The 17,355-nt window shown below is 37.1% G+C and overlaps 1 protein-coding gene and 1 long non-coding RNA gene across 2 annotated transcripts in view; both read right to left on the reverse strand.

Annotated features, from left to right (window-relative positions):
* Positions 1–14,777, reverse strand: part of LOC120538781 (inner centromere protein A-like) — a 49,813-nt gene extending 35,036 nt beyond the window's left edge. Inside the window, exons 1-3 of the mRNA XM_039768288.1 lie at positions 14,769–14,777; positions 8,938–9,085; positions 2,225–2,338 (exon numbers count right to left, since the gene is read on the reverse strand). Of these exons, the coding sequence (XP_039624222.1) occupies positions 2,225–2,338; positions 8,938–9,077 (254 nt within the window). The 5' untranslated portion in view covers positions 9,078–9,085; positions 14,769–14,777. The remainder of the gene's footprint in view (positions 1–2,224; positions 2,339–8,937; positions 9,086–14,768) is intronic.
* LOC120535641 lies at positions 12,184–13,675 on the reverse strand. Its single transcript, XR_005634951.1, has 2 exons — positions 13,506–13,675; positions 12,184–12,769 (listed from the first exon to the last, which is right to left on the reverse strand). It is a non-coding gene; the product is annotated as an uncharacterized LOC120535641 (long non-coding RNA).
* Positions 14,778–17,355: the final 2,578 nt, after the last annotated feature.

The following is a 17,355-nucleotide window of genomic DNA, read 5'->3' on the forward strand; positions in this document are numbered from 1 at the left end:
GGAAAAGGATGGTGTAGTATTAAATTAGAGACATGAGAGTACTGCAGATGAACTTTAAGCACAACACACAGTGTGGGGCAGCAAAGGTAAATTACATCACATTCATTACAAACTGAGACACTGCTGTTTTGTGTAGACTGTCTACACAAAACATCAGTGTCTCAGCTTGTAATGACTGCGATGTAATTTACCTTTGCTGCCCCACACTGTCTGACAGAATACTATTGCACACTGCTGGCAATTTTGGTGGATTTATAGAGTTTAAACATGGCCTTTCCCAGGGGAATGCGAAACAATCTGTATATAATAATGCAGACCTAACTAATAGATAGCAAAAGTTAAATTTGTCCATATTGTGATGCAGACTGAGTGGAGAGTGGTCAAATTTCCTATCAAAGGCCAGTTGGCAGACATGTCTTTAAGTAGGTTACGGGAGGTCATCTTGATAGATAGATTTCTAGAATATTTTACATTTAGTTGATGATGATCATGATTGCCCTACCATAATCGGCTACACAGTGTGAACAAGGCATTTCTGCAGAAAACAGCTAGGATAAAAACTGAACAATTTACTGTCTCAGCATTGTAGGGTTTATTCAAGACCTTACAAGGCCCTTCTCTTCAACAGTTTGATCCTAAGTCCTGTGGGTGCCACTGGTTTAGTGACATGATAATTTGACAGCCAGTGATATGAACGCAGAACCTAAAAATTATACAAGTTGCGACCATATATAGTTTTCATCTTCAAACAAAGATAAATGCATGACTTTAAAGTGTGAGTAAAAGACCAGTGAGCACAAAGTGATTAGAGACAATAGAGAAATGTAACAATCAACCTATAAGAGACACAAACAGAACTACAGGGACAGTAAGTTTGTTACTACAAAGTAGATTGACTTTGTAATTTCAGACAAGAAAAGTAATTCAACTCCCAAATGTTTAATTGTGAGCCATTTGCTCCAAAGTATATATTTTTTAGTCTGAATGAAGCCTGTATTAAGTCACTGAAACTGTATTATTTCCATTTCAGAAATATGGCACACATCCGTTAGGTCTTTAGAGGATGCAAACCAGTTCATGCCTGCTTATGTCTTTAGTAGTTTAGATTGCTACAATGCACTCCTAACAGGATTTAGCACCAGTATGAGAATGCGTCTTCAGAAATGGGTTTTAAAAAACTGCTAATTTATAAGACTTTGAATAACATTGCACCTTCATATATCTCAGAAGTTTTGTTTCCTTACGTTTGCAATCACAGTCTTAGATCCTCTCTTTTGCTTGCTATTCCAAGAGCAAAACATAAGTGGTGAGACTTCTTTTAGTTTAATCCATATTTTTGGAGCATTGAAACTAAATACATCAGGCAGAAACAGTAGTCATTTAAATAATGTGTTACAATTTAATTGATAATCTGGAGATTTGTTAAATTAGAGACTAATGACATCATCTTTTGTTTCTGTTCTTAGTATCCAGTGTTCTCCCTGTGTCTCTACCATTTGGACCAAATTGCCTGAGGCTGGTAAAAGGAAGAATGCCAAGACCCTGTACTTGAGGACATCTGCACATCTGCATATATCTTAAAATATATGAAGCAATATCCAGTGGGACCTGTGAAATCTTTTAGTCATGGGACCCCAAAAGGTTTTTCCATCCCCCACTGACCATCTGACCCTTAGTACAATTGTTCGATTATAGTTTTTCTTTTGTTCCACTTACGACCATTTCCAAAGCACCTTGAATTATACTCTTTATTGGAAGGCACTATATAAATAAATGCTACCTTTGTTTTCTACCCTCCAAGTGCCCAAAGCTATGAAGTTTGGATTATTCAAACACACAAACAGATGTGATTAAAGAAAAATGCCACTTTATACAACAGTAAAAAGGGGTGAAAAGTGCAAATGTGTGGAATCAGAGCAAAATAAGTGACATTTCTTTATCACATTGTCCAATAGATGCAAGGATCAGATTTACAACAGGAGCTGCCGTACAACAAACAGTTACAGGTAGCAGATGGACCGAATGGTATGTATTTTTTCTTTTTTAAAACTAGTACAATGTTTGTTTCTCTTGCCACAAAATTGCTACATTATACAAACATTTAAAAAGTAATGCTGTCATACTTTAACACAAATGACCAAGTTATAAACTAGATCCTGTATAAAATAAAACATTAAGGAATATAGCATTTCTACTATTATAAATAAAAATTGTATGCTTTCACCTCCTTCTATTTGGATTCTGATTTTCAACTCTTCTAAAGGAAGATCTCTTCTTTCTTCCTTTCTTTTTCTGTGATGGTGGATTAGGCATCAGTTGTGGCTCTTCACTGAAATTACTGATAAGAAAAGCAGCAGATTATGGATTTGCCAATCATTCAAAGTACAACATTATGGATTAGATTTAACTACTGAATGTACAGCTCGAGTTGCGAGTTGCACATCACGAAGCACACATTTTATTGTGCAATGGAGACATTTCATATAGGTATAAAGCACTTCCTGTCCTTATCACCCACACTGTTGCTCTTAAGAAAATAATTTAAAGAATTTTATACAAACCCTGCAAAAAAAATGAATGTTTGAAGGAATATACCATTATATGTGGGATGCATACTTAAGCAGAAAGAAAATCAAGGCTGTTGTGGGCCTCCTAGAACCTTAAACAGCAGTTAACCGATTTCTGTTAATAGTATTTATCAAAGATATGTTGAAACTGATGAATAGCACAGTGAAAAGTGTTTTGCCACAACGCTGCAGTATTTTTGTTCATTAACTGGTCCTTATAATATCTGTCAGTCCCCTGAGGTTGCCCTTAACATCTTGATTCCATAATGGATTCTATGTTTCACCCCAAAGATTGTCTGAGAGAAAAAGTTACTTGAATGCAACCAGTATTACTGTGCACATAGCGCCTTAAAAAATTATTTCCAAATTACATTTTTTAAAACTTTTAGCATCAGTTATGTAAAACAAATACTGGTTACAGAAACATAAAATGTTATCCATCCATTTTCCAACCCGTTTAATCCAAACAAAGGGTCACGGGGGTCTGCAGAAGCCAATCCCAGCCAACACAGGGCGCAAGGCAGGAACCAATCCCGGGCAGGGTGCCAACCCACCGCAGGACACACACACCCACACTAGGGAAAACTTAGAATCGCCAATCCACCTAACCTGCATGTCTTTGGACTGTGGGAGGAAACTGGAGCACCCGGAGGAAACCGACGCAGACATGGGGACAACATGCAAACTCCACGCAGGGAGGACCCAGGAAGCGAACCCAGGTCTAATAACTTTGAGGCAGCAGTGCTACCACTGTGCCACCGTGCCGCCCCACATAAAATGTTATAAATTTATAAAAACAAGAAAGATTATAAAATTGTGCAAAATGTAATCTTCCACAATTAAAGTCATCAAACAGAACAAGCAAGAAATATACATATGGCCAAACATTCCGGTGCACTTAGAGACTTGGTTAGCAGGTTTCAAAATATAAGTAAAATTTTACTACATTTTTGTAACAGTGAGATCCAGAAATAACTGAAAACAGAACATAATTACATGTACTAGCAGTGCACATAAAATACAATTTTACATTATAATGCAGCAGAAACTGCCTTCAAAAGAGAGCAGATTCCAACTCAAATAAGATTTATGTGCTATTGTTACATGCTGGATGTGGAAGGTCTGTACCTAACTGTAGTGAGAATTTCTTTAAAAAAATTGATTATGTTTAAGCAGTATCCAATAGAAATTTAAAAATCGGAGCTGAAGTAGCAAGCAAAAATTGGTTACTGTTTCAGAAATTGATAGATTAGCAGATCTTTGTGACATTTTGTTGAAAAACCATAGCAAAATACTGAATTATTATAATCTTTAGATAATGCAGGAGTGAAGTTTTTACTATAACAAAAAAAATACATTTAGAAACAGAGCCATCCTTCAAATACACAACTTAAGATGCTTATATTTTTAACTTTAATGGATATGAATATCATGTTAACTATACTTTGCAGAGCACAAAAAGAACAGACAATCCAAAAAAAGTGTGCTGCATACAATAAAAAAATCTATTAATAATAGTATTTAATAATGTCAATTTACTTTTAATCCAGTTACTTCATAATTATATGTTGAAAGAGTGAGATCTGGTGGCATAGAAGCCAGTGCCTCAAATCTTCAGGGTCTCACGTTACAGATAGAATAAACAGACAGATGTTATGTACTTCATAGTACTTGAAGGACTAAGCATATTTTATTAAGAAGTTGACCACTACAGTTAAAATAATCTGTATTGGACCTTATGTCCTACTACACCCAATGCTAGGACTGTCATCCTAAGGAATAATTGAGGCTTAAAAAAAGAAGCACTAAAAGATTCAAAATAAAACTGATATAACTTATAATATAAGTTATATAATATAATATAAAAATCCTCTAGTATTGTTATTCCATGGAAGACCCAAAGAGTGTCTGATTTAAAATAAACATGTCGTAGAGCTGAGCGTAAATGGAGGAAAACTAAACTAACTATCCATTATGAGATATTGAAGGCTAAAATAACAGAATACAATAACACTGTCCGTCTTGAGAGGCGCTGCTATTTCTCTAATATTATAAATAACAATGCTAGTAATCCCAGAGTCTTATTTTCTACAATTGATCGTCTCTTAAACCCAGGTAACACAAAGGAATGCCCCCAGAATACTTCCAGTGAAACCTGTGAGAACATTGCTGTATTTTTCAATCAAAAAATTAATGATATTAGAGATAACGTAGTATATCTCCCCAACACTGCAGAACCTCCAAAGCCCCGGTACTCCATTATTAACAAATGAAATGCTTTCACCAGGATAGATTTACCTGAATTACATAGAATAATCTCTCAACTGAAACCCCCCACCTGCGTCCTTGATCCAATACCAACCAGGTTTTTCAAAGAAATATCAGGCGTGCTAATTGACAATATTCTGGACATAGTTAATTTGTCATTAGATACGGGGGTCTTTCCAGACTGTCTTAAGACTGCTGTAGTTAAACCCCTGCTCAAGAAAAATAATCTTGACCCCTCTGCCTTTGAAAATTTTAGACCCATCTCTAACCTGCCCTTCTTAAGTAAAATTCTAGAGAAGGCAGTCATTATGCAGTTAAATGACCACCTCAATAAACATGCTATTCTTGATACATTTCAGTCAGGCTTCAGAACAAATCACAGTACAGAAACTGCACTTGTTAAAGTAGTAAATGACTTGGGTAAATGCAGACAGAGGCCATTTATCTGTTCTCATCCTCTTAGATCTGAGTGCTGCATTTGACACCATTGATCATAATATTCTTAGAAATCGCCTTAGTCAATGGGTGGGCCTCTCTGGCAGTGTCTTAAATTGGTTTGAATCCTACCTGGCAGGTAGAAAATTCTTTGTGAGTTGTGGTAATCAAATCTCAAAGACACATGATATCCGATATGGTGTTCCACAAGGCTCTATCCTGGGTCCGCTGTTATTCTCAATCTACATGCTTCCGTTAGGTCAGATTATCTCAGGTTACAACGTGAGTAACCACAGCTATGCTGATGACACACAGCTGTACTTATCAATAGCATCTGATGACACCGACTCTTTTGATACACTAACACAATGTCTTACTGGTATTTCTGAATGGATGAATAGTAATTTTCTCAAACTAAATAAAGAGAAAACTGAAATTTTAGTAATTGGCAATAATGGATTTAATGAGGTTATCAGAAATAAACTTGATGCATTAGGATTAAAAGTTAAGACGGAAGTAAAAATTTAGGGTAACCGTTGACTGTAATCTGAATTTTAAATCGCATATTCATCAGACCACTAGGACAGCATTTTTCACTTAAGAAACATAGCTAAAGTTAGACCTCTTATATCATTGAAAGATGCTGAGAAATTAATTCACGCTTTTGTTTTCAGTAGACTAGATTACTGTAACGCACTCCTCTCAGGACTACCCAAAAAGACATAAATCACTTGCAACGAGTGCAGAATGCAGCTGCTAGAATCCTAACTGGGAAAAGAAAATCCGAACACATTTCTCCAGTTTTGATGTCACTACACTGGTTGCCTGTGTCATTCAGGATTGACTTTAAAATACTGCTTATGGTTTATAAAGCCTTAAATAATCTCGCTCCATCTTATATATCGGAATGCCTGACACATTATATTCCAAATCGTAACCTTAGATCTTCAAATGAGTGTCTCCTTATAATTCCAAAAGCTAAACTTAAAAGAAGTGGTGAGGCGGCCTTCTGCTGTTATGCACCTAAAATCTGGAATAGCCTGCCAATAGGAATTCGCCAGGCAAATACAGTAGAGCACTTTAAAACACTGCTGAAAACACATTACTTTAACATGGCCTTTTTATAACTTCACTTTAACTTAATACTGATACTCTGCATGTTCAATTCTTCATAACTATTCACAGTGGCTCCAAAATACATACTGACCCCTACTCTCTCTTCTGTTTCTTTTTCCGGTTTCTTTGTGGTGGCGGCCTGCGCCACCACCTACTCAAAGCATCATGATGCACCAACATTGATGGACTGAAAGCCAGAAGTCTACGTGACCATCATCATCAGGTCCTTCCATGAAAACCCTAAATACAAAGAGGACTGTTTGACTTATGTTAGGTAGATTGCCCAGAGGGGACTGGGCGGTCTCTTGGTCTGGAACCCCTACAGATTTTATTTTTTCTCCAGCCTTTGGAGTTTTTTTGTTTTTCTGTCCACCCTGGCCATCGGACCTTACTCTTATTCTATGTTAATTAATGTTGACTTATGTTTATTTTTTATTGTGTCTTCTATTTTTCTATTCATTTTGTAAAGCACTTTGAGCTACATTTTTTTGTATGAATATGTGCTATATAAATGAATGTTGATTGATTGATTGATAACTGAATCATGCTTTATATTATCATCTTGACCTGAATGAGAGTAGTAGTGAATGCAGGTTCATAGATCTGCTTAAGATTTTGTAACAAATACTAGCCAATGAAATGTGCAGTTTGTCAAATAAAAGAAAAAAGTAATATAATGTTTTATGGTTACTTATCCATCCATCCATTTTTCAACCCGCTGAATCCAAACACTGGGTCACGGGGGTCTACTGGAACCAATCCCAGCCAACATTGGGCACAAGGCAGGAACCATTCTTGCGAGTATTGTGTAATATAATTGAATTACTTTAAAAAGCCACATTCCCAGACAGTTTGTGGACATACATGACTATTGCAGTAGGTGCTTTTTGCATTGTACCTAAAACAGTTACAGTAATAGTGTTCTTTGTTAGTGTATGAGTATGTAGGCACTATAAACTAACTTTGGTTCATTCATTTACAACAGTTACAGTAACAAATGAAAACAGACTTGAGGATTTATGCTTGGCTTTAGTGACTAGGATACTTTAAATCAAATAAATGTTTTCCAAAAAATATCTAATCTTAAACCCACTCTAATCCAATGCTATAGTATGTGGTGGACGGTAAAAAGAAAAATTCCTAATGGTGAACACATCCATCACAGGACAAATTCTTTCAAACCATTCCAAAAATAAATTAAATAAATCTGTGTTTAAATAAAAATAGAATTCTAATGCATTTGTGGTTATTGATTTCCTCTTATATATATATATAGAATCTGTCAAACTATCACACTGAATGCAGGTTGGTACTCTGGTTTCCTCCCACAGTCCAAAGACATGCAGGTTAGGTGCATTGGTGATTTTAAATTGTCCCTGTAGTTAGGATATAGCGGGTTGGATAATGGATGGATGGATGAAACATACCACCACCATGACAGGGAGACTAAGGCTGAATAGTATGACAACCACATAAACCTATTCATATCATAGCATAGGCATCAATGTAAATGTAAACCTAGACTTGCACTTTAGAGGAGAAGTAGTAATTTACTTACACTTAATATAAACTGAAGGAAAAAAGAGGACCTTAGAAATTAGATCATCTGCCTTTACAAATAAATCTAAAAGTAAAATAACCTATGTGTCACTATTCAAACATTTTACTACGGCTGCTTCCCCCAGCTCCCCTTAAGACAAACTGTATAAGGTAGATCTTTTATCATTGTAAGATGCTGAAAAGTTAGACAACTATGTGTTTAAGCCATTTAGATTATTGTAATGCACTATCAGGATTACCAAAAAAAAAAAGATGTAAAAATGAAAGCAGCAAGAGTCTTAAGAATCTGAGCCTCTGTAACTAGTCTTATTACCATTACACTAACTGCATATGTTAAAATGATCTTAATTGTATACAAGGCACTGAAAATCTGTCACCTTCAATTTTGGAGCCTTTATCATATTACACTCCTATTTTTAATATTGGATTATCTCAGTATTGCTCAGTGTTCCAAAAGGTAAATCATAAAAACTGGGGATGAGGCGCTTTGGTTTTATATACCAAGTCAGGAATACTTTACTATTACTAAAAGACAGTACAGTTGAATAGTTTAAAACTACAAAACCACCAAATTTTTTTCCCCTTTGGTCTCATTAGAAATTACTAGCATTATTAGAATTCCCATATACTGGGAGAGGTAATGATTAGCGCCGATGATAAAATGCAATTTTCCTGTTTTACAGATGGACGAATAATTAGTTTTGCAAGTTCAGTTTAAGTTCTTGTTGATCTTTTACTATTTTGCATCTCTGCTTAGTAATTAGAATTTCAAAGCACTATAACCTAGTTTCATGTATGACAATGTACTATATGAGTAAGTGTTGTACTTGTATGAATGTAACACTAGGCCAATTGTCCATCTGATAATGAATAAGGGCTTTGTCCCAGTATGCCAAGGTTATATATTGCAACCTTTCCTGTATCCCCAAGAGGTTAATGAAATTAAACGTGCAGAACAATGCTTCACATGTTATCAAGAGAAGGTACACACCTACAAAACATCTTTACAGCTTCTTCCTGGATTTCCTGTAACCAGACGATCTGATTATTTTCTACTTCATCAATAAACCCTTGCACCTTCTTTTCAAACATCTTCATTAAAGAAGCATTGCTGCTTGCTAACTCCTCCATGGCTAGCCCTGTAGTAAAACAAGTAATTAAGAAATTTAAAATAGAAAAAAAACACACATTAGCTAATGTAAAATTACACACACACATTTATATATATATATATATACATACATACATACATACATACACACACAGAGTATATTTCAACAAAACATACAATTCATTCCATTTGAACAGACTTTCTGTTATACTGTAGGTTTTTATTTTCTGTATTTTTATACCTAACAATATTTTAGCAAAAAACAAAAAAAAAGCATTTGTTTGCTACATTGTAAACATACAATTGGATGACTTCACAGTTTGATTATGAAATACATGTATCAATTTTTTTCAAGGACACTTTTGATATTGTTTGCTACTGATCAACAATCACCATCTCATCTCAGAAGCTTTTCAGCATGCAAATGTCAGGAAAGCTGCATGTCCTGAGGGCATCTCTGGGCATGTTTTGCCTTGCTGTGCTGATTGACTTACTGGAATTTTTACTTTTATCTTCAATGAGTTGCTAGGTCAATCTGTGGGGCCAACATGCTTAAAAATATCCACCTTAATCCAGGTACCAAAAAATAAACCCTCTTGCCTACATGATTATCATCCTGTCGCCCTAACATCTGTAGTCATGAAAGTGTTTGAGAGGCTTATTAAAAACTATATTTGCTCCTTCATTGGTCCAGGCCCACTGCAATTTGAACACTGTCCTAATAGATCAAATATCTCTCATGTGTTGAACAGCACCCTTACACACAGACAGAAATCCTTGATATTATGCAACACTGCTGTTAATAGCTCAGCCTTCAACATAATTGTGCCTCACAGACGTTTCACTAAGCTGAAAGACCTGGGCCTGAAAGCACGCCTCTGTGAATGGGTGCTAGACTTTGACAGGCAGACCACAGGTAATCAGAGTGAGAAAACAGCTGACACCATTTTCCTTAACACTGGAGCCCCACGAGGATGTGTTTTAAGCCCCTGTTTTACTCTATGTATACCCATGACTGTGCAGCCACGTTCAGCTCCAATTCAATAATAAAGTTACTGATGACAATGTGGTGTTGGGTCTCATCTCAAATAATGATGAGGCAGCATTCATTAAGAAAAGAACCTGGCTTTGTGGTGTCAAGCAAATAGCCTACAGCAAAATGTCAGTGAAACCAAAGAACTGGTTGTGGACTTCAGTAGGAAGCAGCAGTGGTCCTACACCCTGGTAACCATCAATGGTATCCCAGTGTAGTGGATAAATACCTTGGAGTTAATATCTCAGAAGACTTGAGCTGGGCCTTTATACACACAAGCACTGGTCACAAATGCAACACTACAGTTGTATCATTTGAGGCAGTTGAGGAAATGTATGGTATCCCCAGCTATACTTAATACTTTTTATTCAAAGGCTATAGAAAGCATACTAACCCAGAGTATCATACCCTGTTATGGTAGCTGCTCAGCACAAGATCGTAAAGCTCTGCAGAAAGTGATGAAAACAGCAAAGCATCTTACCAGTTCTGCTCTGGCCCCCAAAACAAGTCATTTACAATAGGAGATGTAGAACCAGAGCAATCAAAACTAAAGATCCTTCACACCCCATGAACTGCCTGTTCAGCCTATGGAAATCAGGCAGACGTTTCCGTAGTCTAATGGCCAAAACTGTGAGACTCAAAAGGAGCTCCAACCCTCATGCCATAAGACAACTCAATCAGAACATGCTCATCCCTTATTTATCTAAGAAATTTTAGTTCACTTATTGACATAATACCATTCACTCTTTTGTACCTGACATCTACATTACCTACTCCTTATTTCTCTAATGTAGTTTGAGCTAATCAGACTTGCATTTCACGGTGTATACTACATGTACAGTAGTAGCCAAAAGGTTTGGCAGTGACAAATTGTGTTTTGCATGATTTGCAGCTTGTGTTTATGGAAGCAATTCACATTGTTTTTATATTATTCTGCAGAGTGATCAGAAGCATATTAATTCATTGCAAAGAGTTTTATTAGCATAAAAAGTTAACTATCACAAAAACCCATTTCCACTTATTTTGGCCCTGGCACAAAATGATCAGCTAAATGTGTCCAGCATGCGCCAGGACCATGTGAAGGACACAGTGAGGAACACTTCTTGGCACAAGGCTGTCATCCAAAAGGGCAGTAAAGAAGCCACTTCTTTTCAAGAACAACATCAAGGACAGACTGAAATCCCTTTAGGAGGTAAAAGGATTGGACAGCAGAACACTGCTGCAGAGTTAATTTTTGGACAAATCCTCCTGTCAACTGTTTGGGACATCTGGAAAGAAATAAAAAAAAATCTGTTGTCCAGAGAAGGAAAAGGCGAACGCTACCATGAGTCCTGTGTCACGCGAACAATGAAGCTTCCTGAGATAACCCATGTGTGGGGTTGCGTCTTATCCATGGGAGTGAGCTCACTCACAATTCTGCCCAAGAACACTGCCATAAATAATGAATGGGATTGGGGTATTTTCAGTATGATGGAGCATCATATCAGAAGGCAAAAGTAATAAAGTGGCTCAGAGGTCAAGCCATTGAAACTTTAACCCCGTGACCAGGAGAATACCCAGTTCTTAACCCAATGAGAACCTGTGGTCAGTTCTCACAAAGCAGGTAGAAAAGCAGAAGCTCACAAATTGAAATCAAATTGAAGCACTAAAGAAGCAAAAATAGATTACCATTAGTCAGGATTTGGCCCAGAAGCGGATATCCAGCATGCCAGACCAAATTGCAGAAGTTATGAAGACAGCTCAACACTGTAAATAGACTCTTTACATAAATTTGAGGTATTTGCCAATCTAAGCCATTGAAACTTCTGAAATTTGTATAATTGTTCTTCAGTATACCATTTAAACAAAAAAAAAAAAAAACAGGCTCCCATTCTATATCTGTCTCTATATAAAAAAAAAAAACACACTTTGGATAGAGTATTTTATTAAATAACATGATTGATTACTAGCAACCATGAGCTTCTAATTAGTAAATATAAGAAAACAGCAAAGGAACTGAATTTCAGAAACTAGGTTTAGCTTGTCATCTTTGAAATCACTATTAAAAGGAAAAGAAACAAGTGGTCTGAATCATACATAGCCAATTAAAATAAAATTGGCTAAAACAAATTAGGTCTTTAAATTTAGCAACCAACAGTACAAGTTGAAAACTAAAAAAGGACCCTACTACAGTATGTGTGTTAATTTTAACTCTAACCTTGGCAACAGAACTGACAAAGTACACCCTAACAGGATTTTCTGAATACGTGATTAGAACATCTTTTGTAAGTCAATTGTACTGAAACATTTTGATAAAAGGAGACTGACTGTTCTGAAGCATTCCTTTGCCCACAGGTTGTGTCTGATTTAAAGATTCTAACAAGTACCAACACGAGTACAAAAAGATCAAGTTTGCTCAGATGAAGGAACAACTCTTGCAAGATACACAGTCAACTGTCACTATGCCAAGATTTAATCAGACTGTGTAGCATCTCAGGTGGATGATCCTTATTACAAGTTATCCTCTGGTGCAGTCCGTCCTTTGAGATTCCAACGCTCAAGAGATGAAGAATGTCAGTGTACTTAGACCAACGATCATTTACGCACTAAATGATTTTTTTCCAATGCATGGCTAAAGCATTGTGGTGCAAGTGGATTCCGGAGCTCAGCGGCAGGATCTTCAATAATCAGTGCAACAGCCTGCCAGGAACCACAAAGAGAAAAAAAAACTTATTGAACTGCGAGTTGTTCATAAGCAGATAACCAAATATAAACTTCGTGTTTAAATACATTTTTGAGCATTCGTGTCAGCTAAAACTAAGCTAAAAAAGCTAAGACGTATATAGCACAATATGCAAATATATTTTATTCACATTAGCTGAACTAAGCTGTCACGAAGAATGACAAATACAAAAGCCAACCACATTTCAATATTGCATTCTACAACAAAAACCTATGGGGGAGAACCTCATATCAGGCTCGACTAGTTTATTTATAACGTCGAAGCTGCACGAGCATTGGGCAAAATAAACTACGCGTGACTTTCGATAAGGCATGTCAGATATTCCAGATTTATTTATATTTGTTTATTCAACTTGTAAACAAACTACCAGAGTATATTAACGTCTAAACGGCAGTTAATGCACTTTTTTCATCAGCTAAACACCTGAAATATGAAAGCTACTGCCGTAATTTAATGAAGAGATTACAACTGCAAACCATTTAAAACCTTTTAAAAGGTTAGTGACCATGTGAGGTTCGTAAAATTAAAATGTTTGTAGTAATGCCTGTAAATTAAATACCCGGATTTCAAGAACTTAATAAAATACGGAAATTTTGAATCCTCTATTACATCACAGACAACTTACTTCTAATTGCAAAACTTTGTAATAATAAAGGGGCGTTTAGGGATTACTAAAATATAAGCTTTCCTTACCTTATAAGTTATCGACGCGATAAAGTGTAGAGAATAAATAGTACACTTATTAGCCTCTACAATTTTCACTAAGTATTATGTATATCAAAATATTGATTTTTAAAGAATCAAGAAAGAGGACCAAGCAAACTGACTTTCAAGTTTCACGCCATCAACATAATACTTAACCGTTCACATATTTAACATTTCAAACCGCCAATCCTAGGCCGAGAGGCCAGGGAAAATATTGACTGTCATGTGTCACGACCAACCAGCGCACTCAATAAACACAAAAAGAGGCAACAGTTTGAATTTACCGCTTTAGTGCTTCCTGTTGGTACCCAGTCAATTCTTTTGCTTCTGTACCCAATTGCTATACGGTATTTCTAATACAAGTCCTTTCAGTTTTATCAAACCGTGTACCTTTCTCAGAAATTTAGATAAAGAATGCTTTATTTTCTCTAATAGGCTCTTTTGATTATTTTAATGTATGTTTTAATAACTACTGGAAAACACTGCACGTGTGTTCAGCCTCATCAAGTGAGTGTGAATGTGAGTTTTCACAAATGACTCTAATTGTTACTCCAACGACAGTCTCGTTATTGTTAAGCACCGTCTTCGCACATCTCTCCATACAATTGTTTGAACCTCCATTCACACGCTTTGATTCTGTGGATTCATGGCTGTTACAAACACAACGATCCGCCATTGACACTCAATGTTAGAGGGACAGCAATAATTAAGAGACACGGCTCCCCTTTCAAGGTGTACCCAGCATACACGAGAGAACATATTATGGGATGTTCAAAAGGTGAAAGAAATGCACGCGTACTACAGTAGCAATTTCCGCGTAGACAAACATCAATTTGTAATAACTAAGAGTCAGTCAGTGGTGTCCTGGATAAGAAGTGTGCGTTAATGACCAGAGGTGGGTTCATTTGCATTTTACTTGTATATTTGTTATACGTTAAGATGCAAAATTTTTTAAAGTGTACTGTTTAGCTTTTATATGTTGAGAATGTCCCTTAGTGTTATTTACATGCAACTATATTATTTAATAGTTTATGGTATTATATCAATATACTGTAGTATCCCTTCCCAGGCAGGCAAATAAATCTCACAAGCAAGAGGTGGTAATTGTCCACCACTAACAAACTAAACAATGGTTTTATTTCTTTTCTTCTTACTTCACAGGCCGAAAAACAACATAGTCAGGACAAACAAACAAACAAGCAGTGAACTAAAAACCACCCCACAAGACGAAGTAAACACTCTTTTTTTTACCTGAACCTCCTTTCCAAAGTCCCTCCTCCCCAGCACCCCAGAGGCTGCTTATTAAGAGTAGCAGTTGTGTCTGCTCTGCCATCCCCTCTCCTCAGCACTCTGTGCGGCCCCCTTTTTTTTACTTTTTAGAATGCACTGCCTCAGTGGGAGTTTCTTTCACAGATTGTTACAATACTTTACTATAAGTTTGCTAATACTGTTTACTGATAGGTATCAACAGCATGCCAATAGGAAAGGTATCAACAGCATGCCAATAAATGCTACATCCCAATGAAATCAACAAGTAACCCTACAGCCTCATCTCCTACTAGTTGGTACAGTTCCTATGGAGGAGAGAATAGATTGCACGCTACAGTGGATTGGTGGGATATATCAGATATACAGTAAAAACACCTTTACTTCAAACAGAAGATGCTGATTTCTTACCACTGGCATGCAAATTAGTTATTCATGACCTTGAACGAGAAACAATAGTTAAGACAGTCCACTTAGTCCTTGAGAGAGAAGATTAGATGCTTATGGGAGATGCAGGTAGGCATTCAAGACCAGTTAAAAATAAATCAGCAACTGCCCTCAACCTACAGACGACTGATCCACAATCATGTTCCCCAAGTGCCTGCACCCTGAACTCACATTAGGTCATCAGAGAAGATTTCTCTTAACTTTCATCAAAATACTCCACCAGTACCCACTCTGCAGCACAAACAAGTGGCAGATACACAGAAATGTGCCTCTCTTGATGGCAGTGAACCTAGTACAGACTGAAACTTCATTCACCATAAAGCATCAGGAGAGCACCAAGCTCTTATGGTTCCAGAACCCCCAGGCATTCAATACCTATATGAAGAATCTTCTCCTATGTATGGATCTGTAGACCATTGCTCTCCACAACAAGTTTTCTGTTACATACTCATACTAGACACTATCAAGATCTCCAGAAGTCAGAGCCACTAGAATTGATTTAAACCTATTCAGTACCTGATGAACACCACTGTTCTTATCCTCCCACGTTGCACTCTGCTCAGACGGGGTGGCAGAACAGTGTTATTAAGCAAGAAATGACATATAGAGGTCCAAAACCAACCATTCCATATTTTAGCCATAGAGACCCCAGCTAGTTTGCCCGTCTTAGATTAGCTCTGATGAACCTACTGCCAGAAGATGCCATTGGGCTCTTTAAATATCAGGTTTTGTTGGATCATCTGAAGCTGAAAGAGGCACATCTAATAGCTGACTCATTTTTGAACTCTGTTACTCGCTATATAGACACCATGGCAGCATTAACAAAGATTCAGACAACCTCATCAACTAGATTTGAACCAAAATAGCTGCAGGTATGGACTCGCCTGATATTCAATGTGGTGATGCAGCAGGATTTGAAAGGTTTGCCCTTCTGATACAAGCCTTAGTGGGCCTACTCCAAACTTTAGGTCCAGGAGGTGATATCGAATTACGTTGTGGATCATATTTTGCTTGCTTACTAACCAAGTTACCTTCGGAGTTGTGATCATCCTTTAGAAGACAAATATGCTACCAACCGGGCACTATTTATACTCTTCTGGATCTGGCAAAATGGCTTAAGTTTCAATCTTGGTGCCAAAACTATGAGGGTCAGAGCAGAAGCAAAGGAACCTGAGAAGAGCAAAGTTTTCTGCCTATATTGTGATAGCACTGAGCATTACCTGAGTCAGTACTCTCAATTTCAACAGCTTAATAAGGAGCAGATAATCAACTGGTTTAAAACTGAGAACAGGTGCTGGAGGTGTGGACAAGCCCATCAAGCAGCTCAGTGCACATTGAAGAAACCATGTCATCTCTGTAACAGGAAGCATCTTCACATCCTGCATGAAGTAAATGATAGATCACCAAAGGAAGAAATTTGTTTAGTGAGTTCTACCAGTGAAACTCTGTACCTAGACAAACCTGAAGGCTCAAGCCGTTTCCTCCTTAAAATAATCAGTTTTTCTGCAACACCAAGATAAAGCTTTAGACACGTATGCTATTCTTGATGATGGGTCAGAGAGAACTATCCTGTTATCTGCTGCTACCCAGAAACTAAGTCTGAAAGGTGAACTAGAGTACCTAATACTAAAGACCACTACATGGTGCTTCAGTATCCTTCAGAATAGCTTCAGTTTCACAACCTTACAAGAATTGTCCTATCACAAGAGCCTTTACAGCTGAATAACTGAGCCTTGCAAAACACCCATTCCCAGTAGCAGACCTGCAGCAATGATACAACTACTTAAAGGGTCTTCCACTACAGCCTGTTCATAAAGCATGCCTTCTCTTGTTGATTGGAGCTGATCATCCACACTTGATCTCCCCTATTGCACCTTTGCTCCTTGGACCACCATGGGGCCCTGCAGCAGTTAAGACCAGATTAGGCTGGACATTACAAGATCCAGCACAACTGCTTAAGGAAAACCTTCAACCACAGCAACGCCTTCATATTACCCTCACAGCTTCAATGTCTGAACTTTTCAGAAATGTTGAAAGACTCTGGGAAGCAGACAACATCCCTCACAGAAATGAGAGACTCATAACAAGGTCTAAACAAGATCATGGATCTACTGCAGGCAAAAAT

The sequence above is a fragment of the Polypterus senegalus genome, chromosome 1, assembly GCF_016835505.1.
Source record: "Polypterus senegalus isolate Bchr_013 chromosome 1, ASM1683550v1, whole genome shotgun sequence".
NCBI lineage: Eukaryota > Metazoa > Chordata > Cladistia > Polypteriformes > Polypteridae > Polypterus > Polypterus senegalus.